Source organism: Plasmodium malariae (genome assembly GCF_900090045.1).
Source record: "Plasmodium malariae genome assembly, chromosome: 11".
NCBI classification, from domain to species: Eukaryota; Apicomplexa; class Aconoidasida; order Haemosporida; family Plasmodiidae; genus Plasmodium; species Plasmodium malariae.
The window spans coordinates 67,301-83,946 of record NC_041785.1 but is presented as its reverse complement, the minus strand read 5'-3'; the positions used below and the strand labels follow the sequence as shown (position 1 = coordinate 83,946).

General features: G+C 19.2%; 3 protein-coding genes and 1 pseudogene across 3 annotated transcripts, besides 1 other annotated feature; 2 read left to right on the top strand and 2 right to left on the bottom strand.

Moving 5' to 3' along the window:
- Positions 1-888: 888 nt before the first annotated feature.
- PmUG01_11011600 (fam-l protein) lies at positions 889-1,847 on the top strand (the record flags this gene model as incomplete). Its single annotated transcript, XM_029005763.1, has 2 exons — positions 889-975; positions 1,098-1,847. 2 exons carry the CDS (start codon positions 889-891, stop codon positions 1,845-1,847), a joined length of 837 nt encoding a protein of 278 aa, XP_028862320.1.
- Positions 1,848-5,120: 3,273 nt separating this feature from the next.
- Positions 5,121-5,993, top strand: PmUG01_11011500 (Plasmodium exported protein, unknown function; the record flags this gene model as incomplete). Its single annotated transcript, XM_029005762.1, has 2 exons — positions 5,121-5,207; positions 5,328-5,993. The coding sequence occupies 2 exons, from the start codon at positions 5,121-5,123 to the stop codon at positions 5,991-5,993; spliced, it is 753 nt and encodes a 250-aa protein (XP_028862319.1).
- Positions 5,994-8,708: 2,715 nt separating this feature from the next.
- PmUG01_11011400 lies at positions 8,709-9,857 on the bottom strand (annotated as a pseudogene).
- Positions 8,709-9,857: a sequence feature (PIR protein, pseudogene).
- Positions 9,858-13,909: 4,052 nt separating this feature from the next.
- Positions 13,910-16,395, bottom strand: PmUG01_11011300 (STP1 protein; the record flags this gene model as incomplete). The annotated part of the gene is made up of 4 exons (XM_029005761.1): positions 13,910-14,934; positions 15,294-15,829; positions 15,888-16,252; positions 16,375-16,395. The coding sequence occupies 4 exons, from the start codon at positions 16,393-16,395 to the stop codon at positions 13,910-13,912; spliced, it is 1,947 nt and encodes a 648-aa protein (XP_028862318.1).
- Between the last annotated feature and the right edge of the window lie 251 nt (positions 16,396-16,646).

Genomic DNA, 16,646 nt, shown 5'->3' with positions numbered 1-16,646 from the left:
TATAAGAATTACGCTATATTTTATTTATATTTGTTTTCTTTTTTTTATTATGTAATTTTTAAATTTATATATATATTAAAAACATAAAATAAAAATAGTTCGAAAAGTTTGCAAATTTTGTATTTAAGAATATTAGTACAAATTATATTTTATTAAATAATATAAAATTCAAAAATTGTATTATAGAAATAGAAGCATACACTTCACTTATCTTCAAATACGTATTTTTTCAGTAGATTAGATTGTTATAAATTTCACTTTTTAAATATATAATAAACCATAAGAACATATATAATTTTATAAAATATAAAATACAGTACTACAAATAACATAATATAATAAGTTGTACAAATTATTTTTTTTACTTATGATTACTACTAATATATTCTTATTATAGTAAATGCTTTTATAGGTATAAGTATTTATACAAAAATATATTGTTTATAAATAATAAAATTTAATAAGAAAACATAGTTGGAATCGGTAATTCTGCTTTTAGTGTACAGAGAAATATATTATCTATATTCTCTACAATCTATATTTTGTATATAATAAATGTCGAAATATTAAGTAATTATATAAATATTATTTTATTTCGAAATGAATTATTAAAAATTTTTTTTATTTTCTTTATTATATTAAATAAGTAATTTATATAATTTTAATAATTATTAGTGATTTCAATTTATAATATTTTAATTAAAGTTCATTCCTTTGTTTGTTTTTGTTGTAGATAATTAATAAAGTTACATACGTTTTACTATGGTTTTACAAAAAAAGATAAAATATAAATACATATAAATAATTGTATTTTTAATCATTATTATATAATAATATTATAATTAACTATATTAATTCTTGCATATTACGGTATTGAAGATCTATAACATGGAGCAAAAAATTAAGGTACTGTTACTTATTAAAATTGCTTCAATTGTCCTTTTAACTTGGATATGTCATTTTCATGTAAATAAGGTATGATAATATTACTTATGGATATTTTTATTATTTATTTTTCTCTGGTTTTATTTTTATCAGTATTGTTTTCTAAGGTGAAATTGTTTATTTGATAAAACAATAAAATTTTTTTGTTTCAGTATAGTGAGTTTAATAGATATTTAGATGAAAACTACAAATGTCAAATAATGTTACTTCAAGGAACTTATCGTTTACTGGCGAAATATGAACAGAATAAGGATTCATGTACTGTAAAATTAAGAATAGACTTATCAAATGATGAAATGAGCAAAAAAAAATATATATTTAATAATGAAAAAAAAAACTCAGAAAAAATAAAACAAGCAAATGGAAGTTCATTATATAATGCAAGTGATAGCCAACAAGATATGAAAAATAAATCCTGTATATATGAAACAAAAAGGTATTCTTATTTAGAAAAAAAAATATTCAAGGAACTTGATTTTTTGGATTATCTTAAAAAAAACAAGACAATTAGCAATAAGGTTTACAGAAAAATAATGAGTAAAAAATGCGGATTACGAATTGCTTTGCCTTTAATATTTTTCTTGTTGTTATCTATCGTACCAATATTAGATTGTTCATTGAGTACGGAAAATAGTGCGTGGTTTTTTGATTTATTAGGGTTGGATAAATTGACTGAATTGAAGTCTGCACTTAGTTCTTTGTATACCTATTTAGAATGGACAAAGAAAACTAAAACTACGATTAATGTGAATCAATATGGAGATTTTGTATTAATGAAATTATTTGACTTTATATTATATGTCATACCCTTCTTTATATTAGGTTTCATATTCATATTAATTATCCTTTACTACCATAAGAAAGTTAAAAAATATGAAAAAGTAAAATTCAGGAAACGGTAAATATATAGTACGAAATACATTTCTTTGTGTAAGTATGTCTTTGTTAATAAGTTTTATCTGTAATATATTTACTTATACACTTAACAAAAGTACATATAATAGCTTCTATCTGATAACTTCACATACATATAGAGTGGATTTTTTGTTATACTACGCTAAATAAATGTATTTTTAATTTTTTGTAAATTTTAGTATATAAACGTTCTTTAATTTATATTAGAATGTGCAGTTTCAAGGTGAATAGATATTATGGTTTAATATATACATTTTGAATTTAATTAAATTATCTCAAAAAATATATGTTTTTTGCTTAAAACGAATAGATAATAAAATAATTCATATAATTTGAATAAGAAGTTATTATTTATACTTGAAATAAAATATGAATATTTTTTTTTTTTTACAACATACTAGTATAAAATGATTATTTTTCAAGGTTATTAGAAAAATTAGTTGTTAATTTTTAGTTAACAATAAATGTATATTTTTTTATTTAATGTAAAGACAAGATAATGTTTTGTTGCTTTGTGATGTATATACATATTTTCTATCTATAAAAGAACATAATATTTATTCAATAAAATATTTTTTTGTGAAATACGTTATTAAACGTACTAATTACAAAACTCATTTAAACATATATTTATTTTTTTTTTAGATTTTGTAAACGTGAAATTATAAATATATAAAAAAATAATATACTTTTTATTATGGGTTATTTGTAATTTGTTTCTAGCTTAAAAAATCAAAAAAATTACAATTAAGTGAAGATGTAAAACCGATTATTATGCTATTATTGCTCCTATTTGTATTATCAAATCTACAATGCATAAATTATTTAAGTATATAGTATACTGAAAATTAATAAAAATATAGAGTTACATGTAGTGTTCTTTTTTTATGTAATTCAAAGATTTAATTTAACTACATATTAAGATATATTATATAGAAATTATTCTCTTTACTTTTTGATAATAATGAATAATTAATACTGTATTGCGTATCTGTAAGAAAGTAATTTTTCATTGCGACACATTGAAATAAATATGTATTTTTAAATTTAATATATCTCTAAGAAAATTAAGTGACAAATTAATATAATTCAAAAAATTTTCAATCATTATGTAGATTATATTTAAAATTAGTTATATTTTCATATTAATAATGATAATTTCTAAAATGTAATAATATAAGATAAAGGTAATATTTTTATATATATAATAAATGTTGACATACTGAATATTTAGTGCAGTTTAGAGGCTATCATTTATAAGAAATGAGCACTATTTATTATTTAGTTTAACTTACAATAGAACATTTAAATAAATAATTGTTAATTTTATATATTACTATGACATTCCAATAAATATGAGGGTATATGTATTTACCTTTCTTTCATTATGCATTTGGAACTGTGATATAATTCTATAATATAATAATTATATATTTATGATAAAATAATTTAATAACCAAAAAATATATGTATTTTTATTATTTAAAAATTGAACAAATATTCTGTGAATATTTTTATTAAGTATATGGGAAAATGATAAAAATTTTAATAAAAATAAATACTCCTAATAATTATTGAGAATTTGAATTAATTCAATTATAGTTATTAAATACAGCCTTTAATGTTTTGTAATTTATTTTATAAGTTATATAGAAATTAATATAAATTTTTAGATGAGTAGAGATATATTTTGTATCAAAAATTAGGTATGAATTAATAAATGAAAATACAAAATAATAAGACCAAGCAAGGATTATTGAATAAGAATATTATAAATTATAACGAAAAATGTATAAATAATTTAAACCTATAAAAGAAAAATAATGTTAATTTCGGTAAATTAAGTTATTTTTGTAAATTCAGAAATATTATTTTAAGTTTAACTGTATTATTTTTTTATAATTTTTTAATTACTTCTTGGAAGAATGATATATTCTTATTAAAACAATTGTATACATTTTTATTTTTCTTGTCCAAAATAATTTTTGTGCATATCATATATTTATATTAGGTTTCTGAGGCTTAAAAAGAAAATATCATGCATAAAAAACAGAAATACTTGGGAGCAATATATTTTTATGCTAAAACGTTTTTAAATAAATCACTATACATTTATATAATTATGTTTACTAAATGTTTGTAACCTTTAAATTATGTCCTAACATTATGTATATGTAAAAAAATAAATAATAAATAATTTATAACTTTACAAATAAAAAAATAAAAATTAATAAATTATATATTGTAGTAAACATAAAGTTATTCTTTTATGTTTTTTTATCTTTATACTGTAATCTATATGTATTATTCATATAAGTAAAATTTTTTCATTTTATATACCTTTATATTAAATATAATTTTATACGTGAAACTTGTAGGAGCTTTATTTTTTATCTACTTTTTAAATTTATTAATAATTATTTTAAACACATATCTTAATAATAAAAAAATACAAAAAATAAAGTGAATTAATTTTAAAATACGTCATTTAAAAAAAATGATAAAAATTATAGTTTATTAAAAAACTAAATATTTTAGGTGTTATGGTACATGAAATAAAAAATATATTTTTATTTTACGTTAAATTATATATTTATCAAATAATATTGTATTATCTCATAAATTATATTTTTTAAATATATATTAGTTAATATATATTTAAAGTTTTATAATTTATATAGCATGATGTTATGTAAAAATTTTTTTTTCATTTATTATTATACTATCATATTACTATGAAATTATCATTTAACAGTATTTATCATTTTTTCAAAATATAATATTTGTAATATTCGAATAATTAAGATGCAATCAGCATTTATAAAAGTAATTATTCTCGATATTCTATATTAAATATAAACTTAATTATTTTTATTTAATAAGGAAAAAAATTTTTTTTTTTAATTTTATTTTGAAGGAAGTAATTGAAAAATTATTTAATTACTAAATTATATTATATAATGCAATTATATATGCTTAATATTTAAGAATTAATGCGAACTGTGGTATTTCACTGAATTTTTGCTTTTTTAAAAATAGTATTAAAATATATAAAATAAAATTTTAAATTTATATTACTTTGAGTATGTTGTAAATTTCATTTTAATTGTAAATATTTTAATTATACATTTTTGCAAAAAATAAAAGATAATAATATAAAATTGATATAATATATACTCTATTTTTTATAATTAAAAATATATTATAATATTATTATTCTCTTCCTTACTGAATATAATATTATATTAATAATCTATGTCATGGGAGAAAAAAATAACTTTGGTTTTTATATTAAAGTATTTACTGTGTTCCTTTTAATATGGATTTTTAATTTCTACAATGATAAGGTATGGTATTATTCATAAAGGTATATGCATTATTTATATTTTTCATTGTGTATTTTAATACTCTTTTTTAGAATAAAATTGTTTATACTCTTAAGGCTTGTGAATTTTTGTTTTTTCTAGAGTATCTATTATAAATTTTTGAATGAGAAGAACCATATAGATATAGATTTAAACACAAGAACTTATCGATTACTAGCAAAGCGTAATCAAGGAAAGTATTCAAGTATTGTATGTATAAAAGAAGATATTCCAAATATTGTAGAATACGAAAAAAAAATTATATCTAATTGTAAAAAAGTATCCAGAGGGAAAAGTAAAATTATCAATGAATGTTCATTAAATAACACAGAAGTCTGTAAACAAGCTAGAACAAGTAACTATTTTGTACCGAACCAAGAAAAGTCTTATCTTAAAAAAAAAAATTTAGACAAAATATATTATAAAAATAAGGTTAGAGATACTACGAAATCAGATTTTAAGTTTTTAAGAAATGATTTAAAACTTAAAGTAGGTATGATATGCATATTTTCTATATTCATCGTATTAACTGGAATACTACTATTTGTTTTAAAATCTGTACTCAGCATGGAAAATTCTGAATTTAAATTATGTTTAAAATATTTTTTAAACCCATCAACTTGGGGATTTTTGATATTAGCGCTTATAGTCCTATCAACAATGATTTATCTGAGCCGAAAAATTGTAATGTACATAAAGTCAATATATACAAAAATTGAAATAAACAATACGTCATATCCTCCTTTAAGTAATGTAGTATTTTTATAAAAATTAATATCTACATTTTCCTAAGAAATATACACAAATATAAAATATACTTGTAATTTCTTTGATCTCATAAATACACCAGTATATTCGTGGCCTTATAATGAACAATAATACAAATATAAAATTTAACATTTTTTGTTAGTTTGACTATTTTAATATCATTCGATATGTATTAAAACTATTTTCTTATTTTTATAAAATATTATTCTATATATATATATATATATATATATGTATTCAAAAGGATCATTTTAATGAAATATTTGTATATTCATTAAAATTATTAAGTAAAAGAGGATTTATATAATTTTGTTGATATCATGTGTCAATATATGTCTATTATTATAAAAAAGTGTTTTAATTATTTTTTATTCTTTCTTAGTTTTAAATAAGTATTTGCTGAATAAATAAAAAAATGTACTATTCTTATAAAATTAAAAACATATATTTCCTGGTTAATAAATCATTAAACGGATTAATAGTATTTTGCTGTATCAATATATATCTTTTTAAGCATATAAATAATATTTATGTTTATTCTACAACATAAGATATATGATAAGAAAATAATGAATAATATTTAATTAAAAAAAACCTTTTAATAGATGTTTTATTTTATTTGTACTTTATAATTATGAAGTTGTAATATAAATAATATCCGTTTTAAATAGGATTCTAGTTTTAGAGTTTATGGTGGATATTTTTATTGTTCTTTATATTATTAGCATATATATATTTTTAAATGTACAACCAATTCACTATTAAACTAAAACGAATAAACTTCAATCAATTAACAAATTAAATGTTTCTATATTTATATATATATAACAAAAAGTTAAATGCTATACATTTCAAATTTTAAAAATATTTTTTTGATTTGTAATAGGACTTTTTTTATTTAAATTCCATATTACTATGATATAAATGAAAGTGATAGTTTTATTAATTTAATTATTTTTTAATAAAGAATAAACTATTATCAATGCATTGAATTTGTTGGTGAGCTGTGTTAATAATTTTTATAGATTATTTCTCTTAATATTTCATTTTTGTATTGCATAAATAAATTAGTAAGGGAATATTACTTTATAATATTCATACCTTTTTTAGTCATATACCTCACTATGCTGTTAATAATTTATATAAATATATATACAGTATAACAGATCATTAGAGTAAAATTAAAAAAGATGATTAAAAAAATGTAACGAACTTAATTTTGTCTTTATATTTATTGGACATGTCAATTATATGCTGAAATATTTTGGCTATATTGAATTTATTTTTACTATAAAGAAATTCTTATGAAAAATAATACTAAATTCCCGCTTATTATGAAACTATTTGTGTTTGTTTTTCTGATATAGGTAAATCAATATCACATTAATGTGTTATAATTACAATAATATATATTTATTGTTTTATTATTTTTAATATTGTGTTAGGTATGATAAAAAATGTCTCATATAAAATTGATATCATAACTTCATATATTTGTAATAATCCAGGACCAAATAAAGTTTTGTAAAATAATTAAAGTGTGAACAAATTATGAATTTTCTAATTCAAAAATTACAGCTGTAATGGAAAATTTTATATGATGAAAAATGGGAGTCTTCATATCTAAAATATCATATGTATAACTATGTGTACGACTTACATGGAGACTACAAAAGCGAAATTATCCATGAAATATCAAGTAAAATATAATTACCTTTCAATTTTTCTGTTCTCTTATATATTTCCATGTTAATTGATACTGTATTAATAGAAATATTTTATATATTTTTCCTTTTGTATAAAATAAATAAAAATTAAACATACAAGTTTAAATACCCTATGTTACTATTATAATACACTTTAGTGAAAACTGTATAGTTCCAAAATAGTTTCGTATATGTTTTTTTTATATATATATTTGTTTACTTAGATGATGTACAAATAAAAGGATATTAAGGGAGCAAAAAATTAAAGAGCGATGCTCTAGAAGATCTTATTTATAAATTATTAAACAATGGATAGTATTGTTCCCATTTAAATTTTAATCGGCAGTAAAATCGATATTCCTTATAGTAAATTATAATTATCCTTATTACAATGCTTTACATCATATCTAGCAGATAAAAGTAAAAATGTTAAAATGTGTGCATAATTTGTTAAATATTTAATTCTATGTAATTGCAAAAAAAAACAACTAATAATAAGAAATTAAAATAAAGTTAGTTATATATAAAATATATTAATTGTTTATTTATTAAATGAGGTTTTTATTTTATGGTTTTCCTTTTTCTGTTTATGTAATAATATTATGCATGTTATGATTAATATTTATATGTCTACTTAACTTTTTTTCCTTTTGTTTTTAGTACATAGCTAATAATCATTACTTCATATTATTCTATAAGGAAATAAATATTTACTGAATAATCTTGTGTTATATGTTTAAATTATAAAATTATCGTTTATGCATTTTAATGAAAAAGTAATGTGTAAATGGATTTTTGTGTTACTGGTTCTCATAATATTATTGCATTTATAATCATCTTTTCTTTATTTAATTTTTATATCATTATTATTGTAATTTTTCTTAAAATTTATTTATTTGTTTACTTTTAGTTAATATTATTTATTAATAAATTTCTCCGAGTATGTAGCTTTGATACAACTGAGTACTAGTTTTTCTGTTGCAAATAATATAAATTATAATGATTTGTATCAAGTATGCCCTTGAGTTTGATAACCTATATCATATACACTTCGTTCATAATTTTTATAAACGTCTTCGAAGATATTTTTTAAAGATTCTCTTGATTCTTTATTAACTTCTTCAAGTTCAACTGTTTTTTTACTTTTTAAATGAATATTTAACCATGATTTCACTGGAGTAAACTATATGAAAAAAAGAAAATAAATACATTCTTAAAAATATAATTTTTTTGTTTTGGTAATTACTTATGAAAATGAAGAAACGTAATGTAATAGAATATTCTTTATTTTAAGAATAATTTTAATTAACCTTATATAAAAAAAATAAAATAAAAGATGTTAATAATACAACAGTTGTTGTTAAACTGGAAGCAAAAACATAACTTTTTGGAGGTACTAAAATTTTTGGTACATGAGGATAAGTAGTTAGATTCTCCGTGTGTTAATCATATACTTCCTTAAAATTTCTTAATTCTCCGCAAAATTCGTTATATACATTTCCTTCACATTCCCTGTAATGTTCAATATAAAAATCATAACAATTTTTAGGATGTTCACAATTACTACTAGTGGTTTTTTCTTGAGTAATAAAACTGTTAAAATCCTTATATAATTTGTATAAGTTCTCAAGTTTTCTTAAAATGTGAAAATCAATTTTTTTTATTTCTTTCTTGCATACATTATCTATTTGGGACGAAAATTGTTCATATTCCTTAAACCAACTAGGATTATTATATTTTTGGTCTGAATTTATCCTGTAATTTAAGTATTTACAACGATTGTGTCTATCATATTTATAGTGTTCATTTATTTCAATTAAATATCTACCAATTTCTTGACATGTATTGACTAAATCACCATCATCAGAATAAATATGCATATATTTCCTTGCAGGATTTTCTTTATGTCCACTACTATTCTGAGTATCTGGTATAGCTTTATTATCAAAGTCATCTCTATATTTAAGATATAGTGTTACAGTATTCTTCCAAAATATGAAAATATATAATAATAATATATAAATAGACAAAATTACATTTTCATTAAGTATATTTATATATCATTTCAAGAACAATGAACCATTGAGTACAACAATATATATAATAATTATAAAATAAAAATTAATTTTACGTTTTCATAGGTACTTCCAGATGTCATTGTATGTAAGAGTACGTGAATCAAATAACGAATATTAAATTGGTAAAATATTAATATTTATATAAATGTAAATATATATATAATATGTTTATATCAGGTTTATTCCTTTTTTTAATACATATAATTTTAAAAACAAAATTACTTAAGAAAATTGCCTCTTTACTTTTAATTAATATTAAAATAAGGTAGAGTAGTTAGTAAAAGATAAAATAAGCGCTTTTAATTTATAAAGTGATAATTTTAAAAACATGGTTATTTTGTTGTAAATAAAAAATATTATAGAGAAAAATGCACTTTTCCATTTTTTTATTTGTGTGAAGTTTATACAATTGAACTGATATATTATACAAAAAATAAATTAATTTTAGTTCATTCTCATATAAATTGCCCACTATATTAAATATATATTTAGGTACCACTTGGGGCCTTCTAAAATACGATAAATTTTATCTATTTATTATGTATATAATTTTCATATTTATTATTATTATTTTTTTAAATTAAATTAATACGGTTCATAATATTTCATTTAATATTTATAATATGTCATAATAATATATATATTGTTTAACAAACTGAACTTCACGAATATTACGAAAATTAAAATTTAATTAAATGAAAAGGAAATTTAAGAAAAAGTATTTGAAAATGGGAGTTTATTTGTTAAATTTAAAATATACATCCTCAAAAAAATTGTTTTAATTATAAGCGTAATATTCCATGGATCGACTATATCGTATAATATTAAAATAATTTGCTAATTCTATCCGTTGTATTACAAGTAGAAGTTAAAATTTTACTTCTTTAGAATATTGCAGCATGGCATAATATATTTTTTTATATTAGATAAATAAATATATGCAGAAAAATTAGGTGTTTTTGTACATTAAATTGATTATAATTATATATTAAAAATAAAAAAATATTTATTAATTATCTTAACTCATTTAATAAAATTTATTACTGAAATCGTTAGTGCTTATAGGATAACAAATATATGTATTAATAAGCTAATAAAAATTTATCACCATAATCTATATATCATATATACCATTAGTAAACTTGTTTATAATACGTATTTTTATTTCCATATGTAATAAAATAATTGCGAGGATTAATGTCACAATATTTCCCAATTTTGTGTATATCATTTCTATTTTCTTTATGATCATTATATGAGAGATTAGTTTAACATAATAATAATATTTATTTCAAAGTACTTAGAGAATAATATTATATAATTTCCCCTTTTTTTATATAACTATTTGTTCTAAAATATCTTACGATTATATATATTTTGTGTAATACATAAATTATAAGTTATCTTAATTGTACTAATATATTTGGCATATAAACAAATATATTTTAAAAAAAAATAAAAAATGGAATAAAAAGCATTTATTTTTATTATTATTTCATATATGGAATGAAATATCTTTTTCGTCATAAAAAGTGTAGAGGCTGAAATAGTACAATAATTGTTAAAATTGTTAAAATAAATGTTTTTTATTGTTATTTAATGATAGATATTCTATGTTTCTCAATATATTACTATCTTTTTCTTACTATTAAGTATACTATTATTTTTATATTTCAAATAATTCTTCATTTATTATGTTATTATAATGCTTTACTAATTTTTATAAATATGTTTTGTTTAATAGAATATTCGGGGTTTTTTATTGTGCACAATATATTCCAAAACATAACAGTTGTGCTTTAACGATATATATTTTAATTAATAACTACATTCATACGTATGCATATATTAATATTCCTTAATAATTTTTCATATTTAATATACTTTTAACGTACTTAAATTAATTTTAAATAATTTTAGTTAAATTAAAAATTTTATTAGGTGAGCATATTAATTATCAAAAATAAAAAAAATCGAAAATGCTTATTGTAGTTGTAATGTAAACTTTATAATAATTAAAAATACATGTCATATGTATATTATATGATAAAGCGTAAAAGTACGATTTGAAAGTTTTTTTATTTATACTTAACTAATATACTTAATAGGATCTATATTTTTATTTCTACTAATATAAAATGAAAATGTCAAAATTATATTCATTTTTTTAAATTTGTTGAAATATTAAACGTATTAATATCTAAAAATAATTATTGTATTAATAAATTATTATAAATATATCATAATATATTTTTTTTATGTATTATAACAATGTCATATTACAGGTGCATATATATATTTCAATTAAAATTGCAATATTTGAGCGAGATAACTATAATATATAAGAAAAATAGTTTTTTGTTATATTAATTATTAATTATATTACTGAATCAGTGGTATTTTTTAAAAAATAGACAACATAATCTTATTAAAATTTTTACATATTATAAAGCAGTAATTAAAAATTTATGTTTCTTAAGGTATATGGTAACAGTAAAAAATTATTAAATATCTAAATGGATTTCATATTTTCACAGATAAATCTAGTATTAGTTTATTTCATAAATATTAATATATATGGATGTAATTTAAAAAATAATACAAAAAAGTCTAAAAACGATTAATATTATTAACTTCATAGGAAAAAAAAGGAATAGTATTGTGTAATTACAAAAATCATAAAAAAAGGAAAAAGATGAAAATAAAAATTAAAATGTTCTTTTTAATACATAAAAAGAAAATAATTAAAAATTTCTTATTAATAGAACATAATAAGAATGAAATCATAAATTTAATTTAAAGGAAACAAATAAAAATAAATTATATTTTTTATATTTACTATAAAATTAATATATTTTTTTTTATTTTCCTTGGTTTTAAAAAATTGTTGGAACTTATCAATTGAGTACTGTTTAAGTTATGCACATATTCATATTCAACTTGTATTTTTTTAATTTCATAAAGATGTTATTGAATTATAATGTGTGAATTAAAAAAAATTAAGAAAACTAAAAGAACTATTTTTATTAATTGTTTTATATCGTTTTGAAAAATATTGAATGAACGTTAAATAGTAAGTTATATAATCAGTATATTTTCATTATTATCACTTTTAACATTTTTAATAATTTCAATGATTTAGTAAATATTCATTTTAATAAAAGTTATATATGCAGAAAAAAAAAATGATATGTTTCTATAAATATATATACATGTGAACATTTTGCATGTATTATAAAATATAGTATTTATGTTTTAAATTAAATTCTTTATTAAAAAAAATTTCTTTTAAATTGCTCCTTGATTTTTTGAAAACATAAATAATTAAAAAAAAATCTTATATATATAACAGATAAAGGATTAATGTTTTATAATAAACGAATAGTATTAACGTTCTATATATATTGACTTATACTAGCTTAGTACAATGTTATTATGTACATAATTTATATTTTTTTATGATATAATGAATTATATAAATTATATATATATTTTTATTATGCTTTCATATGTTTTAAAGTATATGTTTTTTCATTCACAAATTTTTTATATTATTTAAAATTGACATGGATAAAAAAGGGAATGTTTAAAGGAAACAACTAAGTACCTTTCTGAGTGTGAAAATAACTATATATTAATCACGAATGGAATAAAATAGAATTATATAAATTTAAGTGATGGTGATGGTATATTAATTAAAAAATAGTATTTTTGAATTATTTTTTTTTTTTTATTTATTTTTCAAAATTTTAATATTTTCTTATAAGTATAATATTTTCGGAATATATTAATATTAATTTTTTTTTTATTATATATATATATATACATAAATCTGAAAATTTTTATTGAATCAAGTATTGATATAAGATTCTTATGTGTATTCTAGTACGAATAAAAAAATGTATATATAAATGAAATATATTTTATATACCCTCATTTTAAACAATATATATCATCTTTGTTTTTTCTCTTATATTATCTATTACTTTACCTTCTACTTTCCAGGGTTTCCTTACGATATCAAAACAATGTATAAAATGTATTTCATAGGAGTCATCTTATTATAGATAAATATTATGGAAATATATTTTAGATGTATATTATGAATTTATATATTTCATTTTTCTTTTATTCAATAGTATTTGCTTGCGTAATTATCACTATTCATGGAATTTACATATGTATCATCTTCTGTAGTCCAATATTTTAACTCTTTTCTAAAATTATCCTTCCATATATAACTAATATTTTCCATATTTTTCGTATTTACTTTATCACCGCTGTTTTCCTTATTTTCCGAAGCGTCTGCGCTCATATCATTTATATTTTTTGTTATTTCTTCCTTTTTCCATTCATTTATGGAATTATCCAAATAGGATTCCTTATATTCCATATGTTCTTCTTGTTGGCATTCATCTAATATTAGCATAAGTACGAGTATGCACAATTTTGTTAGTAATTTTTTTTTTATATATTTATATAATTCTTTATAACCTTTGTTCTCCACTTCTCTTGTATTTATCAAAGTTTTATATTCGTGAGTTCCTTCATTTTCATATTCACAAGACATATTTTGTAATTCCTCTGTTATTTCCTCAGACAAGTCCTGTTCAATATATTGTTCTATAATAATAATTTTTTTTGATATCCACCGTTTCCATAACTCTTTCTCTCTTTCTATAAATGGAAGTTTTTGAATTTCTTTTTTATGATTCTTATTAAATTCTTCAGTTTTTTTTAAGGAAGATTTTTCATTTTTCCATTCATTTTTTAAATTTATAAACCAATATGCTTTTCTAAGATTTTTAGAAAGACTTCTATTTGCTTTGCTCCACTTATTCCATAGTATTTTGTTTTTTTCATTCTCATTGCTACTACTAATATTCTCCATATGTTCATTATTTGTTATATTATTATATGTTCTATAATGCTCTTTCATGATCTCTTCTATGCATATTTCTAATAATTCTACTTTAGTTGATTCCCATTCATCCTTTTTATATTCATTGAGTACTTCCATATGTACTTCTATTATAGTTTTTGATCTTTTCTTTTTTATATTTGTCGTGTTTACATTTTTTATTTTGTGTTCTTCATGTATTTCTATTTTTTTTATGATTTCATCATCATCAAATATTGATCCTCTAAAAGGGTCATCTGTTAAAAACATGTTTTTTCTGTCAGATCGCGAAGGTAGTAGAATCTTCAGAAATTTTGTTTGTTTTTTTTTTATCTTCTTTTTTTTTTAAAAAGACCTATTAATACGTGCTTTAATGTAATAATAAATCATTTATAGTATAAATTATTATAATAATCAAATGTTTATTATAGTTTTAATAATTAAATTTAATTTTACTTTAATAAAAATGGAAAATATTATAATTACTAAAAACTTATTAAAATATGTGATATATATATCTTATGTGAATTTGCTTTGGGACCTATAATAATTTTATAAATATATATATTATTTAGTTTAATTATTTAAAATATAAAAAAATTATTAGTAGCATTACTTTGAATTATAGGGTGTGTGGGGAAAGGAGTTAGTGAGACAGAATTTGACCCTTTAGGAGGTAATGACATAATTTCAGTATCATGGCGTTTTATTGAATCTTGAGATCGTGGACTTATAGATTCAGACTGTAAAAAATGTGGTGTTTCATTTTCTGTAAGACTAATTTGACTTGTTTTGGTTTCCTTATTTAGAACTTCAACTTTTGTAGAGATTTTATCTTCATCCTTATCTGAATTTGTAGATGAATCTTCTTTGTTTTTTTGATTATCAGATGCAGATAGAACTTGACCCTTAATATTATCTTCTTCTGATTCCACACTTTTTGATTTAGACTGAGAATCTTCAGGTACAGCTGGAGGGTTAAATATGCATACAGGTGTTTGATTAAATGTTTCAGATTTCAGTATGTTGCATTTGGTTCTTGGAAGTTCCAATAGTTCCTTTTTGTTTTTGCAGCTTTTTTCAATGAAACTCCTTTTATCCTGAAGTTGTATCTTACTATATTCAAACCACGTTTCATATTCGCTACATTTACTAAAACATTTCTGATCACCATTACAGTCATATATGCTACTATTATATTTTTTTATACTTACTTAGTATTTGCATATATTTTTCTTTTTTTTCGCAGAAATCATAAGCATCATAAATTAATTCTAAAAGATTTTTTTCTTCATTGTTAAAAATCATAAAACATCCACCATGTTGAGTAATCCCTGTAAAGTTCTTACTATACCAAGTTCTTAGTGCTCCTTTCCAAATATATTCTTGATAACGCCTATATGGATCTTTCGTATTAATTAGATAATCAGCCAGGCTCTTGCATTTTTCTCTAAATTTTTCTTTTTTATTTTCACTTTTTAAAGAAGAGACTTGAGATATAATATTAGCACCAACTCGTTTAAATTCTTGTTGTGTATACAAATTTAATGTTGTAAAACCCTGAACAACTGGGTACTAAATTTAGAATTATTATGAATTATTTAGGCATTATTATTTATGGTAGATATGTTATAATTTTATAGTATATATGCAATTTATAATTAAAATTATGAATCTTAAAAAATAATTAATATTACCGAGTTAAAACATTTTTCCATGGTGACTATAATATTACAGTGTGCTCTGAATATATATCTGAAAGAAAAATAAAAATTTATTACTTTATATTTTACAAAAGCATATTGTTAAATTAATATTTCCTAATTAAAAGAAATTATAAAATTATCATTTACATAATAATTTTTATATGAAATATTAAATAATGAATGCACTACTATTTATTTTATAATCTATTTATATTAACCTTAAAAATATAATAACTAGATATTTACCTAAAACTACATTAATA